The sequence below is a fragment of the Lycium ferocissimum genome, chromosome 8 (genome assembly GCF_029784015.1).
Source record: "Lycium ferocissimum isolate CSIRO_LF1 chromosome 8, AGI_CSIRO_Lferr_CH_V1, whole genome shotgun sequence".
Taxonomy (NCBI): Eukaryota; Viridiplantae; Streptophyta; class Magnoliopsida; order Solanales; family Solanaceae; genus Lycium; species Lycium ferocissimum.
In genome coordinates, this window is record NC_081349.1 from 14,283,102 (window position 1) to 14,299,476 (window position 16,375).

At 37.7% G+C, this 16,375-nt stretch overlaps 1 protein-coding gene across 1 annotated transcript; it reads right to left on the reverse strand.

The window, feature by feature from the left end:
• Positions 1-5,269: 5,269 nt before the first annotated feature.
• On the reverse strand, positions 5,270-6,273 carry LOC132067313 (uncharacterized). Its single transcript, XM_059460508.1, has one exon. It carries the CDS (start codon positions 6,151-6,153, stop codon positions 5,461-5,463), a length of 693 nt encoding a protein of 230 aa, XP_059316491.1. The 5' UTR covers positions 6,154-6,273; the 3' UTR covers positions 5,270-5,460.
• Positions 6,274-16,375: the final 10,102 nt, after the last annotated feature.

The following is a 16,375-nucleotide window of genomic DNA, read 5'->3' on the forward strand; positions in this document are numbered from 1 at the left end:
GGGAAAGGGGGACATCGATAGGGTAAAACCGAGGATATGTGCACGCTTAAGTTTCCCGTTATTATGGATGTTCGGTCGCGGCACGACCGTCCTCACGGGAATGAGGGCTTCGAGTTCGGGTCGGGATGAGGTGATGAAGGAAGGGCAGTGGCCCGTGTCACCGGAGACCGAAATATCCGTCCTCAACCGGATATTTCGGCCGATCTCAGGGCAAAGACAAAATTACGCATTTACTTGCTTTATTTAGAATTGTACTAGGGTTGAAACTCCCTCTACTATATAAAGAGGAGGTTATCATTCATGAAAAGTGGTTGGCAATTGCAAGGAGAGAAATTTACATCAACAATCATAAAAATCTTACTAAATCGGGCCTATCTGTTTAAGTTCGTTTTCGTATACACATGTGAGAGCTCGTAACAAAAGGGTATCGACCTTGATTTCTATACCCGAGGCCATACGTTTTTAACAGTTGGTTAGATTTGCTTCTCTGTTCATTTTATTGACATATCTCGCTATTTAATCTTGAATTGAATTTAGCCACGTATCTTTGGCATCACGTACAAATTTAATTGTTCCCCGTTTTAAGGTTAAACAAATTTAACATAACAAATTCATATTGAACATGATAATAAGACACAAAGGCAATATAAATTACTAGGATCAAAGCTTTCCGGAATGAAAATCTTTTGCATGTCTCGTTCAATTGCTCAATTTTGGCAAAAGCAAGAATGTTGGAACTACTATTTAGGAAATTAACACAAATGAGAATTAGCAGGTAGGATGTTGATCCTAAACAGTCAGCCTGGATGATCTTTCAAAGCCAAGGAGATAGTCAGGCAGACTTATTACAACTTATTAGATCCTTTTCAATCAAGACAAGCTATAATGCTCTAAGAGAGAGCCTGCATAAAGTCAGCTGAAGGAGGCTGATTTGCAATAATATTGATAGCCCGAAATGAATTTTCTTTTCATGGAATTTTGCATGACCTCGCCCGCTTCGGTGAAGCCCATAGTGAGCAACGAGCTTGATTTGGGACTCGCTCAACGAGCTCTTTCCCGATGAGAAATATTTTCTAAGTCCTAATCTATGTTGGACGGGTTGTGGGGGACTTTTTCCAAGACTATGAGCCCGTTTGGATTGGCTTATAAGTTGGTCAAACCAGCTTATAACTCATTTTTAACTTATTTCGGTGTTTGGTAAAAATAGAAAACAACTTAAATTAAGTTAAAAAGTGCTTAAAATAAGTCAAAACCAAGAAGTTGCTCAACCCCATTTTTTTTTTTTTTTTTTTGGGGCTTAAAAGCCATTTTGGTTTGACCAACAACTTTACTCTTTTATCCCTTATATTTTCTGTTAATTCCAATACTATCCTTACTTCTAAAAACCCTTTAAGCACTTTTATCCAAATACGTAACTGCTTATTTATAAAATAACTTTCAGCACTTAAAAGCACTTTAAGCACTTATGCTTAAAAGCCACTTTTTTTCACTTAATCCAAACGGGCTCTATAAATAGACCCCTAGGCCGTGTTTCTAAACTACTGAAAATAAAGAGAGCAAATAATGAACTTCAATTAGGAAAGATCGGGTTTTAATTAAGTTATCGATGAGATGAATGTTCCAGGGTTGCGGTTGGTTCATCAATCCTATTAAGTCATCCAAGTATTTCACCCTAACAGTTTGATTCACGGTTGCTAATTAACCAGATTACTAACTTTTGTAGTATTCTTCAGAACTACTACTCGCCTATTCAAAACAGTTCGCCGCCTAAAATTCTATGGAATTGACTTGTTAAGAATGCAGTTCGTTTACGGTACTTAATTGAACGCGGCGACTAAGTATTCCTATCCTAGCCACAAATCCTAGCCCTACTTTAGGGATAATCAGATCACGCCCTATTTACTTCTTCTCTAATCTAACAACATCTTTTCCAAGCATGTATATTAAAATACATTTATATATTTAGAAGTAATTTAACTTAAAACTTCCCCTTTTACCCTTAATGAAATGATTTGTAGCCACACAAATATCTATGACTTGTTTTAAACCACAAGTTTCAAATATCTTCATTTTCTTTCTTAAACTCTGTGCCTAGTCAAACTATATCACATAAATTGGGACGGAGGGAGTAATAGATAGAACTTAACTGTTGGCCAAACGATCAAGCAATTAAGAACAGAAGTAAAGAAACAATCGCACTTGAATAAACTCCTAAGATAGAAATACTAATCAAACGTCAATAATCATGGTTATACCACAACCCTAAAACGAGAAATTTAGCTCCACATAGACATGGAAGAAAAATAACAATTCATACAAAGACACATAAAACGAGTAATATGGAGAAAAAAAGGTAAAACCCAATAAACTCCGGCCTCCACGGTGCCTCCAAGCTCTCTCTAAGTCTAAAAGTTTTGAACTCACGATCACAAATTGTCCGAAGTTGTCCTAAAACCTTGACCTAGGGGTCTATTTATAGTCTTGAGAAAAGTCCTCCAAAGTCGTCCAACATAGACTAGGACTTAGAAAATATTCTTGTCGGAAGAGAGAGCTCGCGCAAGCTCGGTGCTTGCTATGGGCTTCATCGGGTGAGGTCATGCATAATTCCATACTTCGCGAAAATTTCCCACTTTTATTCCTTGCTCGCTGAGTGAGCAGGAAGGCATATTGCTTGCTCTGGACCTTGCTCGACAAGGTCCTTGTCATCTTACACACTTGGCCAATTTTTTATCTCTTCTTTTCCCCAACAAAACATTTTCTAACGTAAAGTATCTAAATTCCACAATAAAGCACAAATTAGGTCCATATCAAATAGTCAATAGATGTTAGGTGTAGTTAATGCATTTAGCTCTAAAACAAGGTATAAATATGGGTAAAACATGACAGAAAGCGTATGAATACACCTAACATTAGATACCCAGAAATTTTTTGTGAATAATTGAACAACACTGTCAAGATTTACCCCTCAGGTAAACTTGTGAACAACACATGCAAGATTTGTCCATCCAGAAAAACTTATGAACATTCTAACAAGACAGATAAAATAAAGATAGTATCAAGTTGTGACGATCTGAAAACCTTATGAACAATTGAACAACACAAGCTACGTTACCTCATTCTGCAAAACTTACGAACAATTCAACAAGATAGGTAGAATGAAGATAATATCACGTTGTGGTCGTCCTGCAAAGCTTGTGAACAATTGAACAACACATGCAAGATTTCCCATCTTGTAAAACTTGTGAACAATTTAACAAGATAGGTAAAATAAAGATACTACAAAACTGTGGTTGTCCGAAAAAACTTGTAAACAGTTGAACAACACATGCAAAATTTTCTCATCGGACAAAACTTGTGAATAATCTACTAACATAAGGAGAATGAAAATGATATTAAGATGTGGTTGTCCAACAAAACTTTTGAACAATTCAATCAGGATAATCTTTTTCATTCTTCCAATTGTGTAGCACGAAGGCCATTTTTCGGAAAACATCCTAAAATGGGGATAAAGTATAAATAGTAGCCTCAAATCGTCTTATTTGTGCAAATCTCTCAATTATCGCATCTATAATTGAACTTATATTATTATCATATAACCCCAAATAGCTAAAATATAAATAAAATAGTTTAAATAAGGTAAATTTATATATCCAATTGTTCTTAGATAACATTATTGTAGTTACTCTTTCAACAAGTAACTATTCCGTGAATTACTTGTTGAAAGAGTAACTACAATAATGTTATCTAAGAAAATAAAAAAGTTTTTTAATCCCGAAAATAGAGTAGAAAACAATAGTTAATTAGAAGGTATTAATCCATATGTAAAATGTTAATTAGCATTTTTAAAGTACTTTTAACCATAAAACTTTGTATTCCGTAATATAGTAGTACTTTGATAGGAGTATAAATTCTTGTTGGCACAGAAGAAGGAAGATAAAAGTTTGCATAAGAAAAACCAGAGAACCACTTATTTGAAACAAACAAAATGTGGTATGTAATTACTTAAAAGTAGGATTTTAAGTAACATACCGATTGTAAAATGATTCTTTTACACTATCACTATGACTTAGCTTATTATAGTATGTTAACCACTAAGTTAATAAATTACCAATTAACACTATCATATAAATTTATTTGTTATAATTTATAACGTCACCTATTGAAGTTCACAAATATTTTGATAGCATACGTTATGCTATCAACATCCCAAGTAGTTGTAACCTGCCACAAGAGAAGTAAAACATAATTTTTCGCAACTTTCACAAGCCATTCCCCAATCCACATCTTGAATTAGTGGTCCAAAATCATAGCAGCATAACTACTAAGTTCAAGAAAATATATTCTTTTTAATAAAGAAAAAAATTACTCGCAGTGGGTATTAATTAACTTTCAACCTGACTGATTAATTAATGCATTTTTCCCTTGAATTTATTTCTTAACAATGGTATATATTCTGATGAGTTTTTCCCTCAGAAGAAGTCAAAACTGCTGTCGTACTGAAAGGTGGTTACTTGCAAAAATTACAACAACATTATTTTTCAATGTCCAAAATCTAACAGTTTGTTACCACTATTCATAACACTGAGGTCATAATAAAAATTAGAAACCCAATTTATGAGTGCAAACAAAAATATAGCTCAGTCCACCCTCAAGATTATAAAAAAAAAATTGATGTGAAGACAGATGTTAATGCCACTTAAAAAGTAAATGATTAAGTCGGCTAGCAGGAATAAACAGAAAGTAGAGAAAATTGCAATTAAAGGGGAACCGAATACTATAAAGTAGGCAAGATCTCTATAATTGATCAAAAAGTTTATTCCATTGTCACACTCAGCATTATGGATAGAACTTAGTAGTAAATCACATGTCACATTTCATATAATTTTCCTCTTTTAAAGCAAAATGCTTTCACCAACTCACTATGCTTAGCCACCAAGCAAAAACTATACTCAGAAATAGAAAAATGGACTTCAGAGTAATAGTACCAATAAAAATCTACTTACCTTTCATAGAAAAGATTTTGTAGTAGTAATATAACATTCAGACCATCTAACCGGAAAATGACTTCCAGTACCGGCCAACAAAATTTCAAAAATAAACAAAACGAGTTAAATAAATTGGAAATACAAGTAAAAGCTCTACATATAATCCTCCTTTTTTTTTTTCTAAAAGAAAATTCCAATTTCTCTTTTCTTGAAATTTGGGAAATTAAAATGGACTTTAGAGTAATAGTAGTACAAATAAATCTACTTACCTTCATGGAAAAATGTTGCAGTAATATAACATACATACCATCTAACCAGAAAATGACTTCCAGTACCAGCCAACAAAAAATTTCAAAAATTAACAAAACCAATGAAATAAATTGGCAATACAATAAAGGAGCTCTGCACATACCCCTCCTTTTCTTTTTTTAAAAAAGAAAACTCCAATTTTCTCTTTTCTTGAAATTTGAGAAAACTAATACACATTCGGACTCCAAAGGTTCCATAAACGTGAATTAAATAACCCTAACACATCCGGTAACACCTTTCTAGCTAACCCCTTATGTCCACCACTCGCCGCCGTGCTCCGCCGTAACACGTCATTTTCCGGCAGCTCCTCCACCGCCACGTCATTTTCCGGCGAAACATGAACGAACTCATCATCTTCTTGAATATTCTCAGGCAATATTATTTTTTGTTTCTCTTCTTGAATAATAACAAAAGAATGCCCTTTTTTGTCTTTTTTCTTGTTGTTGCGATGATTCTTGTTGTGTTCATTTGTGTTCAAATGCTCTTCAAAAGCTTCAATAACTTGATGGATTAACTCCCTATTAGGTGAAGAATCCCATTTAAGCCAATAAGTAGTGTAACAATCAAAACATTCACAGTCAAAAAGTGGGGTTTTGTGGGAAATGATTTTTTTCTTGGAAAAAGTAGTAGTAATGGGTTGTTTCATTGACCTAGTAACCATGTAAGCTAATACTTCACGATCTTGAAGTGAAAGAACTGAAGCTATTGCAAGAATAGTTGCAGGTAAGAGGTTTAGTATAGAAAGGGTGTTGTTGTTGTTGTCGTCGTCTTTGTTTGAAGAAGTACAAGAAGAAGAAGAAGAAGAAGAAGAAGAAGAAGAAGGAGAAGGATGAACTTTACCTTTGTTTCTCATTTTCATGGTTATGGTTAGTAGTTGTAATTTTTGGGTTTTGGGGGGTTTTGAGAAAGAGAGAGAATGAAAGGGTAAGGAAGATTGGTAGGGTTTGATTTTCTTGATAGCCACGGTAGAGCTAAAGGAGGTCACATTACCTTAAGGCCTCGTTGGTGCTATCTAAAAGGTTACTTTATTCACCTATCGGTATTTACTTGTAGATGTTTGACTTGACACGCTTTTTTGAGGAATAATAAAGGCAAAAGTCATAAATAGCCCCTAAATTTTATCACATTTTTTTTATGGCTATCTAAACCTAACATTGTTCCAACTTGATATATAAACCAGTACACATTTGAACCCGACTATATACTTTTTTTTACTGAGGTGGCGCGTGTTCTTGGCTCTTGAAGCGCGTGAAACGAATTCAACTAATATTTTTTTTTTTTTTTCCATCTTATACACCTAATAGCAGCCAACATAACCTAAATAATTAATAAAAAATTATAATTTTAAAAGATAAAGAGAGGAAGACGTCTTCCTCCTCAATCCTTCCCCTCATCTCTCTCTCTTCTTCCAATTCTTTTCCTCTTCTCTCTCCAGTTATACTTTTAAACTCAACCCATTTCCCTTATTTTCTTTCCAAGTAAAAGAAACATTAGATTTGGGTACTATATATCATGGTGAAATTTTTTTTTTCCGGCGTGACTCCATTTTTTCCGGTGCTAGATCTGTGTACTATCAGGAATTTCAATTAATGTCACGAGCAGGAGCTGGATCTTCTGCTGGGTTGCAAAAGGACTTTTTAAGCGAACCTCGGCTGGCAATGCTCAATGCAAATGTCATTTTTGATTTGTAATTATTACCCATCAAGCGCCCAAACAAAGTTTGGCATTCAGAATTATTTGCAATGCAATGTTAGACATCTGTTTTAAGCCATCATCAATCTGGATAACCACTTGATATTTAATCTATTTGAGAGAGACAAAAAAAAAATAGAATGAGGAAGGTTGGTTCCTACGGCTAATGGTAAAGGGAAAGGGAGGGGTTTGGGTGGGGTGGGTCCGATGGCATAGCAGGGGAAGGGTTTGGGTGGGTGGCAGCCACGGTGGCTGGATAGGTTAGGATAAGGGTTTTATTTTTTTATTTTTTTTTAAAACTCAATTATTTTTTTAATAATTTTTTGGACTAATCTGCCACATGTCATCATTTAATTGGTCATTTTCCACGACATCGCGAGTGCAATACAAACATTTTATATTTTTTGCTGATTGAAAAAAAGGTGTCTATGTGGTACAAATTCGGAGTAGTTTAGGTATCAAATTGGAACAAGCTTACGTTTAGGTAGCCACGAGGAAAATGTGAAAAAGTTTAGGGGGCTGTCTATGACTTTAATAAAATGACAATTTTAATATATCATCTTAATTATTGCTTCCTCCGCCTCAATTTAAGTGTCTTACTTTTTTTCTGGTATGTTCCAAAAAGAGTATCACTTTGTATATTTAGTATGTTGATAATTCAAACATCGTATATGGCAAGTTTATAACGACAAGATTCAAAGGAAATTATACACATCTTTAGTTTAGGATTTCAAGATTCAAAAGTCTCTTTTTGTTGTTTTAAACTTTATATGTAATCAAACTAAGACACGTAAATTCGGACGAAGGGAGTATAGATCATCTAAATAATTGGAATGAATCAAATATATTTTAAAAGCTGTGTAAGCAGTAACAATGTCTTAAAATTTCCAATCCAACAATTAATAATAAGGGTAATATAGGTATGCAATGGTAAATTATCTTTTTGTTTCACACTGAACAAGTAAAAATCTATTTTTAATATACTGGACAAGTAAAAAATGGACGAAGGAAGTAATTAAATCTTCATATAAAATCTCTTTCTAGAGGTGCACGTTAGAGGCGTCTCCCATGGTGGTTGGCGCACGTTAGTACAATGGGCAATACTGTGATAGCCACGGCCAAGGGAAATGGTAGAGGGCAAGGAAGACCACAGAAAGACGAACAGATGAACGGTACCAAGCAAGTTGTTTTAAAAGACACTGATTCCTAAAACCCATGTGTGATCTCATGAAATTGGGTTGTCACGACCCAACTCGAAGGCCATGACGGACACCGGAGCCTTTCCGAGGCACCCGCCATACGTAAATCACATAATCATACCTGAGTGGGTCATAATGCTAACTGGTAGATATCATAAACTATAAGGGACACAAGCCTAAGATATATATATATACACACACACGTCATCAACTTGATCTCAAGTACATAAGCCGATAAGGCTATCAAAAATACGATGACACAACAAAGTATGGAACGAGATGGTCATAGAACCTCTAGCATGCATATACGTACGAGCCTGCGTGAAAGTGCATAACGTAATAAGGACGGGACGGGACAGGATCCCTCGAAGCCCATATATACGCAAAAGAATCATACCACGCTGATCTGCAACTCTAGAATAATCGCTAAGAAGGTAGCCTACGGGTCTGATCCATCTCCCTATCTACCTGCAGGCATGAACGGCGCGTTCATAAACAAAAGGACGTCAGTACGGATAAAGTACTGAGTGTGTAAGGCATGAAAAATAGCATAGCATAGATATGAAAGTAACAAGACATAAGAGAGATAACATGTACATCTGAATGCGTCTTAAGGCGGATGTCATGCATGCTTTCCTTTAAAAAAAAACATTTTCATACATATGTATATATCATAATACCATACCCGGCCATATAGGCTCGGTGTTATCCATACCCGGCCATAATAGGCTCTATGTTATTCGTACCCGGCCATAATAGGCTCAGTGTTATCCGTACCCAACTGCATTGGTGTACATAATAGGTGTCGTACCCGGCCGACTATAGCGCGGCTCGGTGTGAGAAAACAGCTAAATATATATAAAGCATGCATGAGAGCCCAAAGAAACATTACAACTCTATCGGAGTGACATAAGGTCGGTAAACATTCGATTGCCATTATGGAGCTAACATCATTCGCATATCTTACCTTGAAGGAACAATAACCATAAGATGAGATTAACATCAATAACTAAGATCAATAACCATAACACAAGATCAATAATCATGAGACAATGATCAATAATGTCATAAGAACATCAAGAACCATAAGCTTCTAATATTTCTAGAAATAGGGACATTATGCATAATCTTCGGCAGAATAAGTAGTCCTGATAGGTAGAAAATGTGTTGACTTCGTGAGTTTATCAACAATCACACGTATCGAGTCAAACCTGCACTGGGAACGAGGTAAGCCTGTAATTAAATCCATATTAATCGCCTTTCATTTCCAAGTCGGAATCTCTATATCCTGCAAAAATCTACCAGGCTTCTGATGCTCATCCTTGACCTGCTGACAATTAGGGCATTGGGATACGAACTCCGCTATATCCTTCTTCATACCATTCCACCAATAAATCTCTCTGATATCATGGTACATCTTCATCGATCCTGGATGAATAGAGTGGCGGGAATAATGGGATTTTGCCAAAATCTGCTGACGTAACCCTGCAATATCTGGAAAACACAATTTGCTTCGATATCTCAGAACTCCATCTCTGGAAATCTCAAAGGGTGACTTCTTTTTCTATGCGGCTATCTCCCTGTACCGAATTAAGGAAGGATCCTTACACTGGTTTTCCTTAACCTCAGCTCACAGGACGATGTCGTCGTATCTTGAACTATAATTTTTGCATTACTTGAGTCCAATAATCGAATTCTTAGGCTGGCTAACTGATGAAGCTCGTGAGCTAACTCCCTTTTCTCTGCTCGCAAGTAATACAAACTACCCAAGGGCATCGAGTACTACATTCGCCTTCCCTGGATAGTATAGAATATCTACATCCTAATCCTTCAACAGCTCCAACCACCGCCTCTGACGTAAATTTAACTATTTTTGCTTAAAGATATATTGGAGGCTCTTATGATCTTTGTAAACATCAACGTGAACACCATATAAATAATGTCTCCAAACCTTAAGCGCATGAATCATCGCTGCTAACTCCAAATCATGTGTCGGATAGTTCTTTTTATGCTTCCTCATCTGCCTCGAAGCATAAGCAATAACCTTACCATGCTGCATCAACACAGAACCCAATCTGATGCCTGAGGCGTCACAATAGATAGCATAACCCTCGATCCATCGGAAGTGTAAAACCGTATGAAGTCGGTTTGTTCCTTCAACTTTCGAAACTTCACTCACAAACGTCCGTCCACTGAACTTGGCGCATACCGTCAATTTTATCAATGGCGAAATAAGGAAGGGAACCCTACTACAAATCTCACGTAATATCACCGCCAACACGCGAAACTACAAACCTCCGTCGGTGTCGTAGGTCGAGGCCAAGTCTTCACGGCCTCTATCTTCTGAGTGTCAACCTTGATGCCTTCATCTGATTCAATATGTCCGAGAAAAGCTATGGAATTTAACCAGAACTCATATTTAGAGAACTTTGCGTACAACTTATAATTCTGAAAAACTCTGAGTATAGCACGCAAATGATCGGCATGCTCAGCCTCTGATCGAGTGTAGACTAAAATATCATCGATAAACACAATTACAAACTGATCTAAGAAGGTTCAATATGCGGTTCATCAAATCCATAAATACTGCTGACGCATTAGTCAACCCAAAAGACATCACAAGAAATTCGAAATGACCAAATCTGGTCCTAAATACTGTTCTCGGAATGTCTTTATATCTGACCCTGACTTGATGATAACCTGATCTCAAGTCTATCTTTGAAAAACATTTGGCACCCTACAACTGATCAAATAAATCATCAATTCTTGGGAGCGGATACTTCTTCTTTATCGTCACCTTATTCAGCTGTCTATAATATATACACATCTACAACAAGCCATCTTTTTTTCTTACAAATAATACTGGTGCTCCCCACGGCGACGTACTAGCTTGATAAAGCCTTTCTCAAGTAAATCATTCAACTTCTCTTTCAATTCTTTCAACTCGGCAAGAGCTATCCTATAAGGAGGAATAGATATAGGCTGAGTATCTGGCAGCACATTGATAGCAAAATCAATTTCTCGCTCTAGTGGAATGGCTGGAAGTTCGTCTGGAAACACATATGAGAATTCATTAACTACTGGAACAAACTGAAGGGTCGGTGGTTCTGTTTTTGCATCTTAGACTCGAACATTATGATAAATACACCCCTTTGCGATCATCTTCTTTGCCTTGAGATAGGAAATAAACCTATCTCTTGGCAAAGCTGTATTACCCTTCCATTCTAGCACTGGCGCTCCTGGAAACTGAAACCAGACCATCTTTGTTCTGTAATCAACGTTAGCATAACAAGAAGCCAACTAGTCCATACCCATAATAACATCAAAGTCTACTATATCCAACTTAATCAAGTCTACTACTGTGTGGCGATTACAGATATTACACCCCGTAGTTTCGTATGTTGAGATTCGAGCTACCTGTCAGGAGGTATGTGAGATGACATGTGTTTATATGTGAGATGACATGTGTTTATCTTATGGTTATGAGGGTTTAATTTCATATAATAACCCATGGGAGGATTGGAGAAAGAATATCTCTTAGTATATGTGAAGTTTTGAAAGGTACAACCATGCGAAGTACGTAGCAATGAAGTAAAGGATGAATTACGATCTCTTAAGTCGTAACCGGGAAGGACAACCTTGGAACCAAAGGACATGACCATTATCAATTATGATTAATGATAAATATCATGTATGGAGAGTTTCGGAAGATTTCGGGATCAAGTAAATCAAAAAAAATAAGTTTGTCAAAAATTTGGAAAAAGTCGGCAGAATTCTGGACAGAATTTTGGGTCAAATTTGGAGGGGTATATCTCCAGGTATATTAGGAGTTTTAAGGTGTTTCAAAAGCCTAAAATGAATTTCGTCGAGTCTAGTTTCCAATGCAATAAATTGCTTATCAAAACGACATCAGAGTAGGGAGTTGTGGCCATTTTAAGATAACCCATCCAAGCTACCAAATGGCTTCCGCGGGTCCCACTTGGGAAAGTCAGTGGAACCGACTTATAAAGGGTATAAACCCCCCCTCCCCATCAACCCCATTTTTTCATTATTTTACACTCTCATAAGTTCTAGAAATCTCCTAACACATCCCCCAAACATTTATAGCCCATTAAATCAAGGATTTAACAAGATTACACTAAACTAGTCCATGAAAGGTGATTGTTCTTGCTTCTACTTGATGTTGTGGTAAGTTTGGTCTTGAAGAAAGTTGGTGTGGCTGAAGTTCTTGAAGTATAAGGTATGTTCTTCTTCCTATCTCTTATGTTGAGTTGATTTGAAGGATTAGTAAGTCTTAAAAGTGAAAATAGTTATGGAGGAAATGTCATAAAGTGTTGTGTTGTAGTTGTTGTGTTTATGGACTGTTTTGAGAATGTTGTGGCCGTGTGGTTGGGCTGATTTACATGTATGTGGATGGTATTTAATGTTGTTGATATTCGTACTGCTATTGTTGTTGTTTTATTGGTATTGTAATTTCGTGCTAGGCACATAAACAGAGGAGATGCTACCCGAATTTCGACAGATTCTAAAAGGATTTTAATTAAAGGCTTGAGACAAGTGTATGATGGTGAGCCTAACAATAGTATGAATGATTCTATATGTATATTACGAGACTACGAACGATCTTAAGTAGAATGCAAGACAGGAGGTAGGTTGGAAAGTTGGGAAGTGAGCTTCCAGGTATGTTAAGGCTAAACCTTTCTTTCTTAAGGAATGATTCCTTTGTTGTGAACCTATACATGATATCTTCAATGACTTTGTTTCTAAAAGTACCAAAGCTTATAGTTCCCGATGTTCTTATGATATCATTGAGCTCGTTTCATGACTATAGATGTTATTCATTGTTGTCGATCTCATCTTATGATGTTGTTCCTTCAAGGTGAGATATGTTCATGATGATACTTCCATAATGTTAATCGGAGGTTTACCGACCTTATGTCACTCCGATGCGTTTAGAAATATGTACTTAGGTAATGTCTTGTAGGACATGAATAGAGTTCTAGCAGAGGATCCCTAATAAGGTATTTGATACTAGAAGAGAGCCTTCTGATTTATCTCAGAATTTGGTTAATGTTCAGTTAAGCGATGTAGAGGTCCTTATGGCCCGGAGAATCGTGCTTATAAGACTTACGCGATCGTGTATCTATAACGGAAAAGTGATGACCATGAGAAGTGCATAGAGATTACTCAGGGAGGCCAAGTCATAATGTTGATTACAATTACCACTGGTCTACGACCAGTTGGGTAGCTATGTATTTACCACCATGCTACGGCTGGTTGGGCAGTTATTACCACCGAGCTACGACCGATCGGGCAGTTACCACTGATCAGTTGGGCAGATAGCACCAGGATGATATATGATACGTAGTTCAGGATCACAGTATTATATATAGATGTAGATAAAGATATGAGAGTATAAAGGGACATGCGTACAAGCTTCTCATTAGTAAGTCAGAAGTGCAAAGTTGATGCTTATCTTTCCTTCCTGCAGCATATATATATATTTATTATATTACATTTTCGCCTTACATACTCGGTACATTATTCGTACTGACGTCCTTTCTTATGGACGCTGCGTTTATGCCCGCAGGTGTAGACAGACGGGACGAGGATCTTCCCCCGTAGTCGCTTTTTCAGGTGCCGATTTTGATTAGTGAAGCTGCTTCTTCCCGGAGCATTGCCAAGTCCGGGTCGTATATGTACTTTGTGTTAAGGGTATGTCGGGGCCTATCCCGACTTGTATAGTCGGTCGAGGTTCATGAGGCTTTGCGAACGATGTCTTGTATACCGCTTAGTTATGTCTTGCCAGTTGTTATATCGGATTCATGGGCCCATTGTATATATATACTTATGCATGATATTATATTCATAGTTGGCCCTATTTTGCCATTTGAGACATAGATGATGCGAGTTACAGCTTGGTTCGCTCAGCCCCAATAAGGTGTCAGGTGCCAGTCACGCCTTACCAAGGCTGGGGTGTAATAACATAATATAACTACACATTTCATGTATACTCATCTAGCTATCATTGGGTCTCCAACAGGTGTAGACACCTCAAAAGGCCTAATCATTTCAAGTTCTATTTCAAACTTACCAGTAATAAAAGAAGTGATGTATGATAAAGTAGAGCCCGGGTCTATTAATACATACATGTCATGGGATAAGACTGATAATATACCTGTGACAACATCAGGCGAAGACTCAAGATCTTGCCAACCAACCAATGCATAGATGTGGTTCTGAGGACCGCTCGAACTGGACGCTCCACCTCTGCCTCTACCACGACCGACTGATGTCTGAGAAGCCTGCCGGCGGGCCATACCGATGACGAAGAACTAGATGCAGCTCCTGTCTGTTGAACTACACCTCTACCACCTCTTGACAGACAATCTCGCATAATGTGGCCTGGCTGACCGCAGGTATAACACACATCTGAACCCAAATGACACTGTCCGCCATGCAACTTACCACACTGAATGCATCATGGTAGAGATGGCCTCATCTGGCTAGAATCTCCTCTGAACTAGGAAGTGGAAGCCCTGGAGCTCTAGCCTTACCCAGAATAAGTGGGTCAATCAAACCTCGATCCTGGAAATTATGAAGGCGCACTAGCCGCTGAATAGGCTGAACGCCTAGGAATCTGCTGTATATGACCACTCCTAAACTCACTAAAGGAACCAAAAGATCTAGCTCTCTTGTTCTGACCCCTATTACGCTCTCACTTAGCTCGCTGCTGCTGTTTCCGTTCCTCTAAGCCCTGGGTATATGCCTGAATACGAGATATATCCATACCCTCCTGAAGCGATGCCGTCATGCAGTCATTAATCAAGTGCGGCCTAAGTCCAATCACAAATTGGTGTACCCAATCCTCTATCTCGGCTACAATCGTGGGAGAAAACCTAGCTAGTGAGTTAAAGAGAAGACTATAATCCCGAGCACTCATATTCCCCTAGCGTAAATTCATAAATCTATCAACTCAAGCCCGTCGGGTCTCCGCTGGAAAATAATGTCGCAGGATGGCCTCAGTGAACTCCTGTCATACTGCTAGAGGTGCATTAGCTCCTCTAAACAACTCCCAAATCGTACCACTGGATAGCAACATCTCGCAAACGGTAAGAAGCTAACTCTACCGACTTAGTGTCAGAAGCATGCATTACCCTCAGCGTCCTCAACATCCGATCTATAAAATTCTGCTGGTCCTCATCTGGTTTGGATCCAAAAAAAAATAATATTGGAGGGTCCAAATTGATGAAGTCTCGAAACACCGTCCTTAACAACATAACCGCCATGCAGTACCCACGATGCTTTGGGCCTGCGCCACTAATCGAGTCAATAACTGAATAACATCTCGCATTTCCTTGCCTAATGTACGTATCATGTGGAGGAATTGAGGGTACTGTAGCTGCAGACCCTCTGGGATCCGTTGGGATGGAAGGGCACTGAGAAGACTGAGATAGGGCCTCACTTTGGGACTCACTCTGGCCTTAACGTACGAAAGTATGGGGTGTAACATGAATGGCAGGATTTGTGGCAATCCAGTTACTTATAATGAAATTAAGGAATTCTCAGAATGTACTCAGAATCTCTTGCTCTCTGAATTGCAATATAGTGGAGTATATTACTCATGGTGTAACAAACATCAGGACAATACTAGAGTACAGTTGAATTGACAGAACCTCGGGAAATCATGAATGAATGATGTAATGGGGCACTTAATTACTGAATATGGAGCACCTCACATGTCTGATCTTTCTTCTGCGACCCTCATTATCTCTGCAATGCAATATTAAGACTCATTCAATTTTTTCAATATATGGGCTGATCACCCAAACTTTCAGAGTATTGTGGAGGGAATTTGAAGCTCTACCAAAGCTAAGGACAAAATGCAGAATGTATAGGCAAAGTTGAAGGCACTCAGACCAGTTCTAATACAGTCAATGCAAACACAAAAGCAAGCATGTCGGATGATTATAAAATTATTAAAAGCTAGGACAGCCTTAGGTCATGTTCAGATCAATGCAGCTAGTTCCAAGAGAGTGATCAAGCACATCTACCTTTAGCTGATAGGGGACTATATTAGAATGAGTTGGAAGAGTCTTGTGTTTCAAAATGCAGCTCGACCTAAAGCTATTTTTACTCTTGGGCTGCAGCAACATGGAAGATTGATGACAGTTGATAGATTAGCTTCAT

What these genes read in the sequence shown, in the direction of transcription:
- LOC132067313 (XM_059460508.1), bottom strand. Translation starts at nt 6,153, where the DNA reads ATGAAAATGAGAAACAAAGGTAAAGTTCATCCTTCTCCTTCTTCTTCT.